The sequence below is a fragment of the Aedes aegypti genome, chromosome 1, assembly GCF_002204515.2.
Source record: "Aedes aegypti strain LVP_AGWG chromosome 1, AaegL5.0 Primary Assembly, whole genome shotgun sequence".
NCBI lineage: Eukaryota > Metazoa > Arthropoda > Insecta > Diptera > Culicidae > Aedes > Aedes aegypti.
Genome location: NC_035107.1, coordinates 48,160,962 through 48,182,142, shown reverse-complemented (window position 1 = coordinate 48,182,142; position 21,181 = coordinate 48,160,962). Strand labels below are relative to the sequence as shown.

Sequence of the window (21,181 nt, the reverse complement as noted above, 5' to 3'; positions counted from 1 at the left end):
TAACAATGAAACACATATTAGGGAGATTTCGCGTAATATCATTAATGATTTTTTTTTTTTTCAAATGAAATATTTCTGTTCTGTGTCAGTGCAATGCCAGATGAGAAATTAATAATCTATAGTCATCCACCAGAAATGACAGACAATCCAAAGAGTGTTATAGTAGGAGCTCATAATATTTTTTAGATTTTAGTTCAATTTATGACAATTCAACTGGTTCTATCATGTTCCTCAATCCTAACCGAAGCTCAAAGTCTATGTTAAATGTTATACTGCCGTGAATCGCAAGTCAGTGCCATCTGCATTTTCGTCAAAATTGAGTTGAGTTCAGTTTTGGACATCTCTTCCAATGCTCATTCAGCGGCACTAATGAAATAATATGATATGTTTGGAAAAAAATAGGAAAAAACAGCAAGTCAAATTATCCCATAGTGAAAAGTAACCGCATACCAGTCCCACTACAGACTTTCGCACAGTTGAACACTAAAATGTGACTTGTTTTGATGATATTTATATTTTTCTCGAAAAGATATCATAGTGATAAGCAAGTTGTGAAAGTTTCATTAAGATTGAAACATGTTTCAATCCTCTGGAATTTTTTGAACATTCGTATGGAAAACGAGTTTGAAAACTTCACAGCCCATTTTCTCAATGCCTACTTTTTACAGATGGGACTTACTTGCGATTCACGGCAGTATAGAAGTCATCAAATGTTAAGCAAGTCATCGAGATAATGAATTAAAAAAATGCACCTGTCATATACCGTAAAATCGGGTGAAATTGATCACCATGTCACACGATTTTATTTCTTTCTAATGAAGCACAAATATCTATGTAACCTGCAGTGAATGAACGTTGTTTGCTGTAACTATTGTCGAATTGTGTGTTGTGAAGTTTTTTACGTTAAATAAGGCTTATTTCTATGAAAAATAATGAAAAACTAAAAATCATGTACAGTGCATTATTGACAAACATCCATAAACTTCTAGTTCTAAATAAGGATTTGAACATGATATAAACCTGAAAGTTTGTGAGGATGCTTGAGATATATCCCCAACCCAGATTTCATCATCAGAATTCGTATCAATTTGCTCATTTGGTTGAAACAATAAAATTTCTGTTTGATATTGCGAAATTCCTTAGGAAATTGCATACATTTAGGCGTATTTCGTGTAATTCATGAAGTTTAACTATACATTATTTCTATAAATATTGTACTGTTAGGATTTTTGCAAGCATATTCGGATTCAGGGAGCTCAAATTTATTATGTAGAGTTATCTTGAATACTAACAATAATCGCATTGACAAGTGATCAATTTCACCCCGAAATGAATTCCCCAGATTTTTTTATTTTAGAGATATTTCTCTGCACTAAAGTGACATTTGTTAGAAAATTTCGGTACATGAGCCAATGAGGCTCGCCTTGGTACTTGTTTTCCTGCATTCAATTGTTTGGTATTGTCATTATTATAGAAAACAGACAAGAAAAACCGTTAAAAATGATCAATTTCACCCGAAATTATGATATATATTTTTTTTTCATTAGGTGACTAACGTGAATTTTTTTATGCATTTTATAATTGTCACTATGAACAAATCAACTTTCATGATCCCTGTAATCGTTTTTCGTGCCTCGCCAGACAATATTGCAAGATTCTAGGCTAGATATTTTTAAGAAACTTTTCCCTGGTTCGCGTTGTTGAAATCAGAAAGCAATTGTTTTTATACTTCGATGACAGTTGTTACAGAGACAAACGCATTCTTGGATTGTCAGACTGTCAAACTGCCCCAATTTGAAAGGTTCCCTTCGCCGTTTACACATGTTTGTGAAAGATTTCAAATAATCGATTTACCGCTAAGTACGCGGAATTTTGATTGCATTCAGCATTAGAGTATTATCCTCGATGGAGCTTACCACCATTAACGTTTTACAGCAGGTGCCATTCTTAGCAATCGCTTCGATATTATATGAAAGCATATGAAAAGAATATGATTCGGTCTGATAGACCTCATACACCTACCTCTAAAAAGTCATATTTACACTCCTCCGACGGCTCGATATGGAAATGATCGCGAAAGTCCAGCCGCACCAGCGACCCGACCGGAGCCTCCAGCACTACGACGCAGTCGCTGTTGTTCGGATAGTTCCCCGGCGCGCCCGGACTGTACAGCATCTTCTGGTCCGGGTTGCCCATGGTGAACGACTCGCAGTGTGGCATGGCCGAAGCCCCGGCATACTCCGCCGGGACGGCCCTCTGCAGGCGGAAGTCCTTCCGCGGAATAAAGCTAACTCCGCCATCCCGGTCCAGGTTAATGATGTTGGCGGCGGCATTCGGGGTGGGCTCCGTTACCACCGGCAGTGATCGCAGCAAGCCTAGTTGTGGAAGTTCTGCCACTATCGGCGCCGCCTGCTGTGGTTGTGGCGATGGCTGTGCGGGCGACGGTTGTTGCCGTTGGTCCAGAAGCTGATTGGCCAGACCTTCACTCGTCCCAAGTGCCGGCCGAGCACCTGTCACCAGCAATCCCAACAGTAACGACGTTCCGGCTGCAACGCGAGAAAACGTTGAACGGACACATGACCTAATTGAATTATCCGCTATTTTCCTTCTGGAGACGAGCTACAGTCGGCCCACAGTTATGGATCAGGTAAGGGTCATTTTTCTGAACAAAATACCAAGGAACTCCTAGAAGAATTTACGGAGGAACTCTTGGAGAAGCTTCCGGAGGAACTTCTAGTGGAGCTTCCAGGGGAACTCCTAGGGGAGCTTCCGGGGGAACTCCTAGAGGAGCTCTTGGAGTAATTCTAATTGAAACTTTCCAAAGGAAGTCCAATAAGATTTTTTGAAGGAATTTCCGGAGGAACTAATTGCAAATTTCTCGGTATGAATAGTATACGTAAGAATTTATTTTTTGCGTAATTGCAAATCTATTAGATGAGAAACGTTGTGTTCAATCTAACACTGATCCATATCTCTTCGCTATCCATAGCTGCGGGGTGACTGTAAATAGAAAAAGTTGCTTTTGCCTTTACCTGCAATAATGTTGATTCCGACCAGAAGCACTGCTATAAATCCTCGGAGACTCATGTCTCTCCCGTTGACGCCTTCCGCCACTCACTTCCTCCCTCCCTCCGACACCCACGTGGCGGTTGAGCGTGTCTAATTCCTTCCTGCCTCGTTCCTCTTTTGAATCCAACCACCTCACCTTACCTTTGCCTCTATTGAATTTGAAGAACGAATTTCTTCCGAGCTCGTTTTCCACCTCCAAGAAAGCACCACCGCATTCCCGGCCTGCTGTGGCCTGATTAGATTGAAATTTGTCCTGAATTCAATGTCCTGCTCGTAGTAAGCGAGAACCTGCAAAAAGAGATGAGAAAAACAGAAAATGACCATTTGAGTGGGTCTTGTTGGTAATTTCGTTTTCGTCAGAGGGTTTTTCTTTTTTGGTTTGGAAAGGGACGCTCCTCACGCATCGGATGTAGACCGGGAGGGAAGGGGCCTACTACAAGTGACACTAAGGGTATGCGATATTTCGAAGAACTCCGTCATTAAAACTGAATAAAATTTTTTCGTAGAAAAGAAAACATTTCGGCAAGATGTTTTAGCAAAAAAGTTGATGCTTTATACGCCTATGAATGATGATAGCAACTCCACCACATGCTCCATCCAGTCGATCATTCCATTAAACAAAAAAGTATGGGTCTCTTAAGAGTTTGGATCTAGGTTTCGAATAAGTTTCAGTTATAACTGATATATGTATGTTATTAGATGTTGTCCTTTTCACCATTCAAAAAACAAGCGATCCAACTCAAAATATAAGAAAATGTTTGGATCTTTTAGAGAAAAGTAATCCAATAATAATTTTATTAGGAAATTTGACATCAACTTGGACAGCTTCAGCATATCGCATACTCCTAATTCTGTCACAATAGGCCTGTCGGATGCCCCCGGGAGATGCGTAGGGTGCGAAATTAGTCCGATAAATCAATTTCACTCGCTCTATCAGCAATCTTTGTAATGGCGGCGTTGATTGAGGAACGTGGAAAGGACGTGCTAATTCCTCGGATGGCTGCTGAACAAAAGGTCGCAATGGTGTGAAATCAGGATTAGAGGAAGCAGAAGACCGAAGTGTGCTTGCGCTTTAAGGAGAGTGCCAAGATGGGAATTGATACTGATATGTTTATTCAATTTGTACGTTGTTCAGAATTTGTGTTGGAGGAACAAATGGATTCGGATGATTTACATAACACCATTCAATACTTGACTTGAAATGATGGTGATTGTGAACATAATCTTGTAGTTATTAAATAAATCAAGTTCACTGCTTTGAAGAATTTCCTCGAACTTTTTAGATGCACGAAAAAGTCCGATCAAGAATTAATTTTTTTTTTTTCTTAAAGTATAAGCGGCGTTCAGTTATTTTGAGCCATTTTCAACCATTTTAGGCAATTTTAAGCTATTTTAAACTGTTTTCAGCCATTTTAAGCTATTTTGAACCATTTCTAGCCGTTTAAAGCCATTCACTTTAGCCCACTTTAAGCCATTTTGAGCTATTTGAACCCGATTCAAGCCATTTTTAGTCCACGTCAAATTATTTTTAAGGCATTTCAAACCATTTTAATCTATATACAGTAATGTCCCGATTTTGTCAGCCCCATGCTGCATTTAGGGTTGACAAAATCAGGAATGAGCTAAAATTGGGATAAAATTTTTCGACTGGTTTCAAGTTTTATTTTAACTTAAGGACTTAGTTTTACGATTTTGTCAATATGAACATTATTTTTTTACTTTCATTTTCTATGTACCGTAATCCAAGGTAACATTGATAAGTTTCTCGGATAATTATTAAGAATTTCAAATTTCAAAAATTCGATCTTTAGATAATTGTATAGACGTGGCCAAGTTCATAATTGACTTAATGCACCCAATATAGCCATGTGTTTAGTTTAATTATACTAAATTTAAATTTTAGGCTGACAAAAGCGGGAAAAGGGATGCTAAAATTGGGGGTAGACAAAATCGGTGGCTGACAAAATTGGGTCATTACTGTAAAGCCAGTTGACGCCATTTTCAATCGTTTTTAGCATTTTTGATCCAGTTTAATTTATTTTAAGCAGTTTTAAGCTTTTTAAAGCAATTTCAAGTCATTTCAAACCATTTTAAGCTACTTAAAGCTATTTTGAGCTGCAGAAATGGTCCAGAAAATCACTTTTTTCTGATTGCAATACGCAGATGAGAAGAAATGTCATTTCAAAGGGGGCTTTCTGTAGGAAATTTCTGGACCCATTCAGTCAACAGTGAAACAGTATAATTAGCTTAAACTATAATAAGCCATTTTAGGCCATTTTTAGCCGTTTTAAACCATTTTAAGGCATCTTAAGCCATTTGAAGCCATATAAAGCCATTTTAAGCAATTGATAGCCATTTTGGAGTTTGGACTTTGTGACATTAGGCAGTTTTTTGTTATTTTAAGTAATTTCATTAAGTAAGTCATTTAAGGTCATTTTAAGCTTCTTGAAGTCATATTGATCTATATTAATCCAATTAACCCCATTATAAACCATTTTAAGTCAATTTTTTTTTCGATTTTCGATTTTCGAAATTTCGATTTTCGATTTTCGATTTTCGATTTTCGATTTTCGATTTTCGATTTCGATTTTCGATTTTCGATTTTCGATTTTCGATTTTCGATTTTCGATTTTCGATTTTCGATTTTCGATTTTCGATTTCGATTTTCGATTTTCGATTTTCGATTTTCGATTTTCGATTTTCGATTTTCGATTTTCGATTTTCGATTTTCGATTTTCGATTTTCGATTTTCGATTTTCGATTTTCGATTTTCGATTTTCGATTTTCGATTTTCGATTTTCGATTTTCGATTTTCGATTTTCGATTTTCGATTTTCGATTTTCGATTTTCGATTTTCGATTTTCGATTTTCGATTTTCGATTTTCGATTTTCGATTTCGATTTCGATTTTCGATTTTCGATTTTCGATTTTCGATTTTCGATTTTCGATTTTCGATTTTCGATTTTCGATTTTCGATTTTCGATTTTCGATTTTCGATTTTCGATTTTCGATTTTCGATTTTCGATTTTCGATTTCGATTTTCGATTTTCGATTTTCGATTTTCGATTTTCGATTTTCGATTTTCGATTTTCGATTTTCGATTTTCGATTTTCGATTTTCGATTTTCGATTTTCGATTTTCGATTTTCGATTTTCGATTTTCGATTTTCGATTTTCGATTTTCGATTTTCGATTTTCGATTTCGATTTTCGATTTTCGATTTTCGATTTTCGATTTCGATTTTCGATTTTCGATTTTCGATTTTCGATTTTCGATTTTCGATTTTCGATTTTCGATTTTCGATTTTCGATTTTCGATTTTCGATTTTCGATTTTCGATTTTCGATTTTCGATTTTCGATTTTCGATTTTCTTTTCGATTTTCGATTTCGATTTTCGATTTTCGATTTTCGATTTTCGATTTTCGATTTTCGATTTTCGATTTCGATTTTCGATTTTCGATTTTCGATTTCGATTTTCGATTTTCGATTTTCGATTTTCGATTTTCGATTTTCGATTTTCGATTTTCGATTTTCGATTTCGATTTTCGATTTTCGATTTTCGATTTTCGATTTTCGATTTTCGATTTTCGATTTTCGATTTCGATTTTCGATTTTCGATTTTCGATTTTGGATTTTGGATTTTGGATTTTGGATTTTGGATTTTGGATTTTGGATTTTGGATTTTGGATTTTGGATTTTGGATTTTGGATTTTGGATTTTGGATTTTGGATTTTGGATTTTGGATTTTGGATTTTGGATTTTGGATTTTGGATTTGGATTTTGGATTTTGGATTTTGGATTTGGATTTTGGATTTTGGATTTTGGATTTGGATTTTGGATTTTGGATTTTGGATTTTGGATTTTGGATTTTGGATTTTGGATTTTGGATTTTGGATTTTGGATTTTGGATTTGGATTTTGGATTTTGGATTTTGGATTTTGGATTTTGGATTTTGGATTTGGATTTTGGATTTTGGATTTTGGATTTTGGATTTTGGATTTTGGATTTTGGATTTTGGATTTTGGATTTTGGATTTTGGATTTTGGATTTTGGATTTTGGATTTTGGATTTTGGATTTTGGATTTTGGATTTTGGATTTTGGATTTTGGATTTTGGATTTGTTTTGGAATACTGTATTTTGAATATTTCTGTCGTTATTGTTTAAGATTTTTGTTCAGGAAAACCTTATAAATTTCGTTTACGAGAGTATGCTTAAAGAATTCTTCGTGAAATCTCTTCTAGAACAGCTTCAAATACACCTTCAGGGATGACTTTAGAAGTTTTTCCAGTAACATCACAAGAAATCTCTCTGAAGGTTCCTTCAGAAAAATCTTTATGGAATCTTTCTGCAAGTACTCCATGGATTTTCCCAAAAAAAAAACATCCGGAAACTCCTCTTCAATTTTTTTCGGGGATCTTTCTAAGACTTTTTTGGAGTTTTTTTTTGAAAAGTTCTTCCATGTAGTTTTCCATGATTTCATTCAAGAAATTCTTCCATTAGTTTGTCCAAAGTTACTTCTTTTAAAGGGAACTACAGAAGTTTTTATTTTAGAAACCTGACATGAAATCAAAATACAAGCCGCACTCGATTATCCGGAATTTTAGACTCAATTATCCGGAGTATGTTTTTTTGAAATCCTTGTTTTCCAGTTTTTTTTCTTTTTTCTTTAATTTAAGATAATCTCGTATTGCAATATGAATGGTTTAGCAGTTACGTAGGTTGTAAAAGGGGTGTTTGAAAAGGAGGTTTTCTGTGCATGCTGGTTAAAAAAATTATCTTCTTCTCAAAACCCCAAATGTCACTGCATCGTATAAATAAAACAACGAAAAAATATTATACTTTAGTTGTTTTATCGCGGATTTTAATTTTTCTTTTGGTGATTCGATTATCCGGATAATTCGGTTAGCCGGAGTGAAAAAAAAACGATAGTCCGGTTAATCGAGTCCGACCTGTACTTAAAATATCTTGAAGAACTTTTACTAGACTACTAAAAGTACATTTGGTGCGTTTCCTGGAAGAATCCAAAAAAATAATTATTATAGCAACTTCAGAAAAAAAGACCTTGAGAGATTTTAAAAAGAGTTTCTGGAGGAATCCTGGGGGGAATCCTATAAAAATGTTCTCCAAGAACTTATCGATGATCTTCTTGAGGAGTCTATTAATGATTTTTTGTAAAAATATCCTTAAAAATTTCTTGGGTTATGTTTGGTGAAATTTATGGCGGAGTATCTTATAAAAGCACCCCTAGGAAAATTTTTCCAATAATCCCTGAAGATGTTGCTGTAGGAATTCTTGGAAAAAATCCATGGAAAACTCTAACAGGTACTTCTTAGGTCTCTCTTGGTGACCAAATTTTCCAAAAATATATTGTGGGTGTAGACCATCCAAAACTTCGAAGGTGAAACTTATAAAAGAATAGATCTTATAGCAAATTTTCCAGTAATTGCATGGAATTCTTTAATAATATCTTGGAATATGTCAACAGGAGCTGTTTAGGTCTCCCTTGAAGGAGTTTCTTAAAGATTCACTGGGAGACCAAATGAAAAGAAAAACTTGTTTTGCTTGTAGGCTATTCAAGACTATTCCAAGAGAAACTTACAGAATTTTACATTTCAATTTAATTTGACATAACGATATATTTCATAAATTTAACTATTAAAGACTTAAGTGTTTGCTACTTTTCATTTATTATTTATTCATGTCCTATGAGATACTCTAAAAGCAGCTGAGCAAATCGATCTTGTCAAATACACGTTTTATCTTGGTGAAAGAGTCCCAAGAGTCATTTCATTCCATTCCTCATCCTCAGGGCAATTTCGAAAGGAAAAACACTACCTCCATGGAGGATGACTCGTAGCGTTCATCTGTGACACATCCCCCTTCCAATCCAAAAGTCATCCGATGATATCCACCAAGAAGAGTCATCCTTCATCCCAAATTCCAGATCCGGAGTGCTATTTAGGAACACTCGATTGACTGACTGACTGACTGACTACGAAAGGAACAACATTTCAGGCCAAGACCTTTAACATGCTCGGATACCTTTTCCATTACCTGTCGTCGTCTGTTCCTCTCAGTGTGTAGGTACCCAACATGAACATGGCTTTATTGAATTTGTTTTCATCCCCCCACACCATACTTATATCTCTGTGTTGCCAGAGGATGTCACAACAGATGCAACATCATGATTTTCCCCCGTAACGCTTTGCACTCCGATCCGCACTTCGTCCTGAAATAATTTATCATATTTTATTATGTAATGAGAACACCATGCCGCTTGGAGCGTTGGTCCTGGGTACTAAGGTATTATAGTCAACTCTCCATAACTCGATTGGATTATGGAGCGACAGACAAATTTTCCAAGCAGCAAATCTAAGTAGCCTCTAGCTCAGGCTCTTCGATTCAAGTGAAGAAGCAAAGGGTGTCGCCAATCGTGTTCAGTATTTCCGAATTTGGAAGATACGAACTACTTCTCAAGTATCTTGAAGGGCAGAGGCACACATTTTTAACTTAAAACGACAAAACTGATCGTTTGTTCATGGTCGTCTTGAAAGGTCTCTCAAGTGACTGTTACTCATAAAGGAATCGATTTATGTAAAGTTGACTGTACCTTGAATGGAAGGCACCCAGAGAGCTGTGACCTGCCCCGGCTCGCCACAGGAAGGTGACGAAGAATTATCATCGTTTGCCGTGCGAAGTTCCTTTCCACACTGCCAATGCCACAAGCAATACATCATCCTATCCTAGTCGTACGCCTCCACCCTCCCCCATTTTTTTAGCACCAGACTTTGAACGGAGGAACCACCCACCACCCCCCACCCCCCAAATCTCCAACCGCTGGGCGCCTGTGGGGGTCGTAAGGTCACAGGACGAAACCTGCTGACGCGCTGTTTGCCCCGAAAAATGGGAACCGAACACACAATATCATCAATTGGCAAAAATCTAACGTGTCACGCCTCTCCGCCCCGAATTTACTTCTGTCGGTCTCGGAGCACGGTACACTGAAAGCTCCCTTTGCGTTATGGTTTAGGGATACGTTTCGTACTCACTCATGCTGCGTGCACTAGAGCAGCGAGCTCGATTTTGCGCACGGGGTCATCTACGCCTAATAGCTTCGGGGCCGTTGGGGGACCACTTCGCGTCCACGTACGGAGTACAAATTTTTACCTGATTTTTTTCTTACCAAAACGAGCACTTTACAATGACGAACTTATAACATTTCACGTTTTCGAAAAATACGGGATGGCCTACTGAACAGTTCGTTAAAATAAAACAGCGTAATTCCGTCGAAATTTACCGGATTCCGGTAAAATTTTACCGATGACTGTAAAAATTCATCGTACTCCGTTAATATATTTCACCGAACTTTTTATTATTATTATCTTTATTATCGAGACTTTTAGCCGAAGGCTGGTTCGTCTCCAATTCACCTAACTTTTCAACTGTTGAGATTACGGTAAAATAATTTTAGTGTGTATATTAGTCAGACTTGAATGAAAAAAGTTGCTAAATAAACACATTCAATTTGAAGCATTTTTTTGTGGCTTTTTGCAGAAGATTTCCATATTATAATTTCATAAAAAAAGATGGATATTTATTTCGTATCCATCGGAATGAATCGCATTATTCAGCAATTTTCGTTAGTTTGGTTCGAATAATGACTTTTTTCTTATAGATAACAGGTTAGTATTTATATTGGAGTATTTTCTTGTTTAGAACATTTATCTGAGTTTCTCCATAGTAATTTCAATGCAAAACGATATCTTTTTAAGGCCACCTTCAAATTTTCACCATAAATGCTGAAAAGTTGACAGAGCTATCAAATTAATTATCTCATTACGCGTGGTAAAAATGGATAAATTATGGGTGAAATTATAAAAAAAAAACCACTTGCTCGGTTGGCATTCAAACCAAGGACTCTTGTATGCTAGACGACTGCTCAACCAACTAAGCTACCGAGCCTTGGTGACCTAATCACTAAGATGGCTACAAGTTTCGAATTCAAATTCCCACAGGTCACGCAGGCTCTTTTCATAACCCATATCCATTCAACTCATGTATATTACACACGCGCGCAGAGCAAGTGTTGAAACTGTTTGCCTCAGAACTGTTTGTTTCAGAATTTCACCCATAATTTCTCCATATTTACCAGGCGTAATGAGTTAATTCATTTAATAACCATGCGGTTTGGTAACCGAACATCTCGATATATGTGTGAAAATTAACAGAGCTGCTCTTCTACATATTATTTTCCACTGGTACACCCTCTTCAAGGTTAAAAAACAACATTTACACTCATAGTGGTTCATTAAAATATATTCTGTCAAATTATATACAGATTATAAAGGTCGCTTCATTTCGGCTCGCGGCACAAAGCCTTTGCGGGATGCATTGAGTTCCTTGTAGAACTTACGCGTGTCTTGAGAACGATACAGCTGCTCCATCTCTTCGCACTCCAACTCTTCCAGGCGGCGCTTTTTATCCCGGAATAGATGGGTTTGCTGTCTTCGCTTCTGTTTGTATCGTTCCACGTTTTGACGGGTGCTTTGCTGCAGCATCATCGCCCGCGCTGCATTTTTCTCGTCCAAAACCGTCCGACACTCCTCGTCCAACCGTTCCGTCGATTTCCTTCCACGAACCTAACGGCACCTTCCGCTGCGTTGTTAATGGCTGCTTTGGAACTACTACAGCAGTCCTCAAGAGGGGCTTCGGTGAGCTCTCCCTTTTCCGGCAACGCAGCTTCTAGGCTTTGCGCGTAATCAGTTGCGACTTCGGGTAGCTTGAGTCGTTCCAGGTTGTACCGTGGCGGGCGTCGGTACCGAATGTTGTTCACAACGGAGAGTCGTTGGCGCACTTTAACCGTCACTAGGTAGTGGTTCGAATCGATGTTTGCGCCGCGATAGGTTCGATAATGTCTGAGAAGTGTCTTCCATCAATCAAAACGTGGTCGATTTGCGATTCAGTCTGTTGGGGTGATCTCCAGGTGTACCGATACGGGAGGCTGTGCTGGAAGTAGGCCATGTTTTTGGAGGCGGCAAAATCAATCAATCTGAGGCAGTTTCCGTTCGTAAGCTGGTGAGTGCTGAACTTCCCTATAATCGGTCCAAATTCCTCCTCCTGGCCAACCTGAGCGTTGAGATCTCCGATAACGATTTTGACATCATGGCTTGGGCAGCCGTCGCATTCACGTTTCAGCTGCGCGTAGAAAGCGTCCTTAACGTCATCGTCACTTGTAACGGTGTACTAAAATTAAGAAGGTGATATACTCCCAAAACTGACAGCTACTTGACGACGTCATTCCTATCCACCTCAAACAAATTTACGAAAAAAATGATCTAGTGGTCCGGAAGGTATATGGTACGATAGAAGTGACGTCACATGTTTACAGTGAAACTTGATATTTACATCAGTAAAGAGCCTGCCTTGTTAATTTTTATGCCGTGGTCACTTGCTAGGTGAGGGCTGTGCACGTTGATTATGCTGATATTGAAGAAACGGCCTTTGATCCTCAACTTGCACATTCTGTTGTCGATTGGCCACCACCCAATCACGCGCCTCTGCATTTCGCCCATCACTATAAAAGCTGTGCCCAGCTCATGTCTGTTGCCGCAGCTCTGGTAGATGGTATAACCATCCCTATACGTATGATCCGTCGACCCTTTTCAGCAAACCTCCTGCAGCGCTACGATGTCGAACTTGCGGACCCTCAATAATTCGGAAAGAATGCGGGTACTTCCCAAGAAATTGAGAGACTTACAGTTCCATGATCCGAGTTTCCAATCGTTAGTCCGTTTCCGATGCCTGGGTCTATGCCGTTTGTTCCGGTACGAATTTACATTGTATACTTCCTGTACTGATGGTTTTTACGGCTGGCTTGAAAGGCCTGCACCAACCCCCCGTCTCGCCGGAGGATCATCGTGCACAGCACTGTTTGGAGTCCCACGCTGGCACTAGGACAATGATCAGCCGCTCCTAACATGGAGAACAGACGCTGTTTTGAGCCGCCCCTGACATGGAGAACAGACGCTCTGATAAGCTATACCCTCAGAAGAGAGGAGCTCCCCTTCCCTGTCAGCATACGATCAAGGTCCCACCAGGGTTGGTTAGCCGATCTTCCCTACGGTTACTCGTACCCCAGGCGGCACCACGGGGAGGTAGGGATAGGAGTTACTGGACAAGAGGCTAAGGACCACAAATGGGGTCTATTTTATACCTGCAGGTACGCGAAGTACCAATAGTACGCATTGTCCAGTCATTTACCACCATTTGTATGTTAGCTCAATTACAAAAATTTAAGAAAGTGTTATTTTCAACATACTCCTTTCAACTACTCCATAGATTCATGTTTACTAGAGAACGGAACTGGAGAAAAAAACATGTATTTCAAATTGTACAATTTATTTTCTATCTTTATTACTGAGGTTTAAATCCCTAATTCAGTTCATCTCGGGACCAACGGTTTTACTTCCGTCGTCACTATCACCTTTTAGGTCATAAGTGACTATTTCGGGGATGGGACTTGATCCCAGGTCCTCGGCGTGAGAGACGTGAGTTCTAACCACTAGTAAATGATTCCTTATACATATACATTTGAAACATTGAAAGCAAAACAATGAACCTTTCAACTATTTAAGTGATTTCGAGCAGGGTCTCAAAGATGGATCAAATTGGTATGAATTTTGCACAGGGCAGTTAAGTAACATGACCAGCTTGCGACGAGTATACTCATTTAGTCATTAAGAAGTTAGGCATAATAGACGGTAGGCTTAAATACCATTTGGAATGTTTTTGATAGGATAATATTTCGAGCTCATTGACAAATACACAAAAACTTTAATCAAACAATCAACATGATTGGTAATACCAAGTTTTTATTTGAGGTCAAATTTGCTGGTGTCAGAAAAGTTTTGAACACTTATCAACTTCTTGTCGAATAAGGGCCAGTAAATTTGGACAGATCTGCCTTAGATCTTTTCGGGATCCCAATAAAGAATCCACATAATCAATCAAAAGCTAGTTAGAAGGAAAATTGCTGATGGAAATATTTACAGCTACAATGCCAATAATTATTGTAACACTATGACTCAAAAAAACATCATAATATGAAAGAAGGGAAAACTTGAGTTTTCTATATTTTAATATAGGAAGAATATCTGATGAACAAAACTTCAGCTATAAGACATTATTTAGTGAAATTGTATGACTCGAAAGAACAGTATACTTATTAATCAAATGAAAAACAATGACGAAACGAGTTTTTTCACTGTCACTAGGCGATGCTACATTTCATGAGCTCACTTCACCATGTTGCAATGACAGAGCTCTCATGAGAGCAATTTTTATGTTGTTTTGCTATTGAAATTTGTATCTCATTTTGAGCAATTTCGAGAAGCAAATACGATATGTTAAAAGAATTGGTGGAAAATTTGGTACAAAGAGACGCATTAGGTTTGGTAATTTATTTTCGATGCATTATTATAGTGACTTTTCGCCCTTGATAACTTCACTATTTGGAATTACTTAAATAGAATTTCCATAAATAGAAGTTATGTAATTGAAGATTTCAGTGTATTGCTCACCGGGCGACAACGAAGCCTTCCACCGAAAAATGGAGAAAAAGCTCTGACTCAGCGGCACACCCTGACTAGATCGACGACCTGCCTGCCGATTGACTGCTGCACACCAAAATCACCAGCATTCGTCGTCGTCGTTGTCGTTTCGATTGAGATGAATGTTTGAAGGTCGCTGGGTGGGAGTGTGATAGGTGATCCGATCACCCCCTCTCCGAAAATGGAACTGCTGTTGGTGACGATGACAAAAATAACAACTGTCGAATTACCGGGAAACGTCAACAATAAACAAACAAATCAACCCGCGGGCGAAGAAGAAATTGTACGTGAGGATTGATAGGTTGTTAACCGCATGGTTCTCCCCAGAGCGACGACGACGGCGGCGGGCTGGGATGCGACACAATCTGCGTACGACAGCGTTTTGTGATGATGGGTGTGCGGATTTCGATGTTGGCTAGCTTTAATCGTTCGGTAGATGGATACGCGTGGTTATTGGTAAACGATCAACAAACTTTGAATAGAGTTATGTTCAGGGATTGAATCCTGGGAAAATTGAGAGAATCTCTCACGTATCGCTCGCTGTAACTATCATAACATGCTGCACATTATAAGAGACTGTTTATCGTGTACTGCTACAACTTTGATCAGATAGTAGTGCATGATAAAACCCCTCTAAACATGCTCCAAGCCTGGGGGACACCATTGCTATTGGAAGTTCGTGGATTGTTTATCGTACCAGTAAAGAAAAACACCTACCCCCAACGGTAAACAAGCGATAAAAATGGATTTTATCATCGCTCTCTCTTTGGGGCTCTCGCTCGCTGCTTCCATTTGTCAGACTTGTTACACCTTGCGATACAATGACGATCGTGGACCGCAACAGATGGGATGTTTTTCTTTGCTTGCTTTGATCGTGCTTCATACTCAAATGAGAGTGTATTGTGCAATGCCTGGTTATGTTACGTTTTCCCAAATGTCATTTACTCGAAACTAAGCTCTGCGAATGCCACTTCCCTGAATAAAACGTTTCTCCGAATATTACGATTTTAAAACAGGATTTGAAAAGCAAAATCAATTTTATTCTATTTTTAACCCTGTTGCCAACGGAATCCAAATGGCCAAAGGATATCCAACGTGGAATATAGGAACAAATGTCGGATAAAATTATGAATATATTTTATACAAAATTTGATGCAATCTTCTATTGCCATGATCTATGTTTGGTGTCTTAGGTTAAAAGTTTCTTAAAAAAAAAACACATTTTATGTCTTCTTCATAATAGCTCAATAATAGTTTTGCCAAATTAGGATAATAGTGTTGTCTACCCTATATATAAGAAATTGATGTTATGTTTTAAATTACGTTAGTTTAGAAAAAATAAGCTATGATTCTCAGCAATTAAGCCAACGCATTTCAAATCATCCAAGTTTCATGGAAGCACTAATGAACCTCCCAAGATCCAAGATAAAACCCCATTCTAGCATAAAAGCTTTATATTCGATGTCAATTCTGCCTCAAGAATCGCCATTTCCAGCTTTACAAAAACGATCCCTAATGAGCTTTGGCGTAAACAAAAACAATTTCACGCAAAAGTCCCCATTCTAGCCTCGTTATCACGATTCAAGCTTCCGCCGAGCGGTCTCTTGAGCTTCGGCTGAAAATTGACAACAAAGGCCGCTTCTGCTTTCAATAAATATTTACACCATCGCCCTCCCTCCCTCGTCCAACGAAGTCAGCTTTTGACTGAACTGGTTTCGTCCCTTTAACTCCTCCTTCAGTGAAAATTCATTCCTCTTGTGTCTGATGGGCGAATTAATAGCTCCACTTGTTTCACAACGCAAAGAACAACATCTTCACCAGCATCCATTCAAGCCCGATCTAGGATGGCTTCTTTTATCTATCTATTCCCCATTGTGATTCGCGCGAGAGCTGCCAGCTTCCTACCATTCAGAAAGCAGCCAACGTAGGCAGTGATGCCAAATTTGCTAGATTTTAAGGCGAAGTAGGCCGTCATTGAAATTTGTACGCGTCGTTGATGATTGTTGCTAATTCATCTCACGATTTCTAATCAAAGAAAATCAGTTGGTTTTGCACTGACACAGCTAAAAAAGTATCAGCATACTTTACAGGGTGTTCGCAAATTATCCGAACAGCAAAATATTGGAAAGATGATCTCGCATTGAAGACAATGAAAAATAAATGTACATGTACCTTTTATAATACATCTATATGTCAACGCAAAATACAACTTCAAATAATTCTGAAATTATTGTTTGTTACTGAGATAGGCAAATTTAAATTTTTCGGAGACGTTTTTCCTGGGGGCCGCCAGTTACACTGGAGATGCGTTATCCCTAAAATCTAAAAGAGATGAATCCAAATATCCTATTATTATTTTAAGTTACCTGTAGTTTAGTGGCTTCAAGTTAGACTGGAAATAGAAAATTATACGGTTCAAATCCAGTGAGTTCTATGGACATTTCTCTTCCGTCGTAAAGCTCTAAATACAACTCCTTTAAAGACACCTCAATACATTTGGTTTGGTTTTGCAAATATTTGAAATCGGAAATGTATCAAACTTTCTTCTTAACAATACAATAAGCCAATGTTTAAAACCATGCGAGAATATTGAATTTATTATGCTTGATTGTATAGAGCCATGTCTTCAAAGTTTGTACGGATAATTTGCGGACACCCTGTATGCATGTTAGCGCGTACAGTGATGCTGTTTTAAGTCAATACCATGCCCACACAGTTACGGATCACCCACAGTGACGGATCACTTTGGCGTTCAACATCAGATAACTCGCTCAAAACATAAAATTTGACGTAAAACATATTTTTCCCATGTTATACTATTTGTCTTCTACCATTTGTAGTGTTAAGCACAACGTTCAACCGCTAAATAGCGGTGTATTTGACAAATGTTTAGTTGGTACCACACAGCTATCATTATATGTTCGTTTTCTGTAAGAAGTGCCGTCAGCATTCATAAGCTCCCACAGCTGTGCACAGGTAGTAAAATTCAAATGTTATAGTATAAAACATACTCATTCGTTTCGATTGAGTATGAATTCATCTGTGGAAAACTTTCTTCTTGATTATTGATTCTAAACATCGAATATTAGCACTTCTAACTAGTGATCCATAATATGGATCAGGAAATGATTGTTTACCACGGTTATGGATCACTTCCAAAGAATCTAGATTTCTGCCATTTTAGTCATTGGATTTGACATTTTCAGACAATAGCACTAAGGATAAAACTAATAAAACATCAAGGTTTGTAAATTTCCTTTTTTAGCCGACAAAAATGGGTGAAAAACTTGATGTGGAGCGAAAACAGTTCATGTCTCAGTTATTACAATGCAGCATCACAAACAAAAGGCATTTTACCCTTGTTTCCAGCTCGAACACTGCTATTTTGCAGTAATATATGACGCATTGTTAACTTTCATCAAAACATGCAATACATATGCTTTGAGTTGAAAATCTCTTGATTTTGCGCACTGATCCGTAATATGTCACAATTTGATCCATAATATGAACGTTGATCCATAATATGGTTTTCAAAACCGATACAATTTTTAATTTTTATGCAATCCTATGTAAATATTATACTCAAAATATTTTACTAACCGAAGTTCCAATTTGAAACGATTTGATTCGTGCTTTTAAATTACCATTTTACGTTTTTCATGTTGTTTTATTGAATTTTATAGGTTGGACTCCACACTATTTGATCCATAACTGTGGGGTCATGGTACAAACTATCAATACTGAGTTTGAAATGCAAGCTGAAAAGTCATCATTGTTGCCAAAACGAATGACGGGCTACTTAGCCTGGTGTTCAAAAACTTAATACACTCCAATACCTATAACCCACCTTTTCTACTAATTTTGTTATTGTGTCGAAAAGAAATATTTATCCATATTGAGGAAAAGTCTGATATGGTGGATTACACGCAGTATATAATGTGGAAATGATCGTAAAATATAGTCGAATTTCATTAAGTTCCAATCGAAATCAAACGTCTGGCAACCATGCCAGCGTTGCTTGTCGCGCGTGGCTACGGCCTACTATAATCACGTCACTTCCTGAATTCACCCTCCAGCCGAAGCAGCAACTCTAAGGAATGGCAATAGGCAAAAAGGCCAGATCCCCACTCGGAGATGATTCGCCCCGCACTTAGGAGGGGATGAGCAACACTGGAAAGAAGCTCTTAACGAGAAGACAACGTCTGCTCTCAAGCCTCGGGGGACTTTTGAAATGGAATCGATTGTCCGATGTCTCCTTCCTTACGGTTTATCGGCATCCTAGGCCTACACACGGAAGGTAAGACGATAAAATGCCATTAAATTAGTTGGATTCAAAGAAGAGAACGCAAAACTTGGCCAGCTCAGCAAATGGAGAAACAACTCGACTCAAAGTGCTAGCATTCCAATTGATATTCTATTCAAAGTGAGTCTCAGACTCCCGGGATGCGTACTCATGGGCGTTACCAAAGGGGGTGTCACCGATGAAAAATGAATTCAGAATTGGTTCCTAAAATGTTAAATGAAATCTTGTTTTCATTTGATAACACGAAAGGGCATGTTACTGCAACTACCTTAGCAATTTTTCCAACTCAAATAATGGCTATATCATATTTTAACTTTAATTTAATAATTGGATCCATAAATGAACCTTGACACTTGAGATTATGTTTGACGTTCTCTTAGTCGACAAAAACACCACAGGGGTTTTAGTTTTAACACTGGGGTTGTGCTTATCTGTCATTTCTGAAGGAACACGGGAATCAAAATACACCCAAAATTTGAGTTTAAGTCAAGGGGTGTGACAAAATCTAAAAAAATATATTTATAAAAAGTGTTTGTACTCAAACAAACGAAAAACTTAAAAAAATGAGTAAACACGTGTTTTTGCCTTAAACTTAAGCGTTTGGCACTGAAATTGGGACAGGGCTTTAGGATCCTATTAACTTGTTGGTAACAAAGATTATCAAATTAATGAGAAATTGCGTCATTACTTCGCAATTTCAATAAAAAATCAGATATTAGCCTAATTGGTCAAGAATCAACAACCGGTTTTGCATGTAATCTTCCAAAAATAATTACCGTAATACGGGGTTATGAACATAGTGGTTCCCTATTTTGCCATACGTGATTACTTTAATGTCTTCAAATTTTGAAAATGTTTGTGTGTTGTAGTAGTTAGATTTAAGATTTTGATGTTGAAACATTCAAAAAGATTTAAGGCTAAGTAGCCCGTCATTCGTTTTGGCTGCCATGTTGATTATGCAACACGCAATTTCCAAGTAATGAAACTCAGTCAACAAAAGTGATATTGATTTAGAAAAGTATCAGTACTTGCGCTTAGATATAGAAAGTATGCTGATAGTTTTTCAGCTATGTCAATGCAAAACCAAGTGATTTTCTTCAATTCGCAATCATGAGACGAATCAGCCACAATCATCGATGCCCAGTACAAATTTCAATGACGGCCTACTTCGCCTTAAAATGTGAAAGTTATCAAGATTTCACATATGGCCAAATAGGGAACAACTATGGTCATAATTGGTACACTTTCTCTAGGTACGAATTGATTTCTAAGAAAAAATATGATTTAAAATTAGCTGAATTTGTTTGGAAACTAGATCACTGATATTCAGCACTAATTCAATAAACTCAAAACTCTACATTCAATAAGCCGAAAAAACATACTTCCCCTCCTAATCCCTTCATGCGTTTTTCTATGAAAATTGCCTACATAGTCACATTACATTTTGCACATAATTGCAGCTGCGAACGTTTGCAACCAGCTAGGTGGTAATCACCTAAGTGAAGTATATCCAATTTACCAAAACATACTTGATTAATGACAAATGGTACCTGTAGAGTAACATCATTTTGAGTTTTCAGTTTATAATTAAAGCAGAATGCTCAATTATACAGGTAGAAAACCTTAGTTGCACAGTTTCTGCGACTTTGTTCTCTATTTTAGTGTAAAGCTTAGTCCCTCCCTCTTTTAACAGATGAATTATGTTGCATGAAAAACTCGAATACGTATTGAGCATTTTGCACCTTATTAGACTACAGTGCAAAAAATGTTTGCACAGAGAACATTTGCACACCTACTCCCATAACAGTATATCAGTCTGCTTCGATACTAACTTCGTTGTCTATGTTTTGATTTTGTGTGAACGATTAAACACAAATTGTGTCGCGCGAAATTTTAACTTTTTCGAATACCCCCCCCCCCCTTCTTTGTCTCGTGTTTTGTATGAGCCCTCCAAAAATTTTGAAGGAACGGTCACGCTTGGGTTGAACTCCTGCCCCCTTTGTGCATGATCCCTGTCATAATTGACTTATCTACCGATGAACTAAATTCACGCGATCTAGGAATGCAATCCGAACATTTCTAGAAACTCCATCGGAAGAATGCTCCAGATGACCTCTAGATGAAGAGTTTAGTTTATTCCTCAACGTGGAGTACCTAAGTGAATCGATAGACAACGACTAAGATTAAGTTCTTCCGTTGA

General features: G+C 37.9%; 1 protein-coding gene across 1 annotated transcript in view; it reads right to left on the bottom strand.

Annotated features, from left to right (window-relative positions):
- LOC5566766 overlaps nucleotides 1-21,181 on the bottom strand; it is a 535,713-nt gene that overhangs the window by 92,497 nt on the left and 422,035 nt on the right. The window contains exons 3-4 of the mRNA XM_001651123.2: nucleotides 3,033-3,357; nucleotides 2,023-2,546 (exon numbers count right to left, since the gene is read on the bottom strand). Of these exons, the coding sequence (XP_001651173.2) occupies nucleotides 2,023-2,546; nucleotides 3,033-3,087 (579 nt within the window). The 5' untranslated portion in view covers nucleotides 3,088-3,357. The remainder of the gene's footprint in view (nucleotides 1-2,022; nucleotides 2,547-3,032; nucleotides 3,358-21,181) is intronic.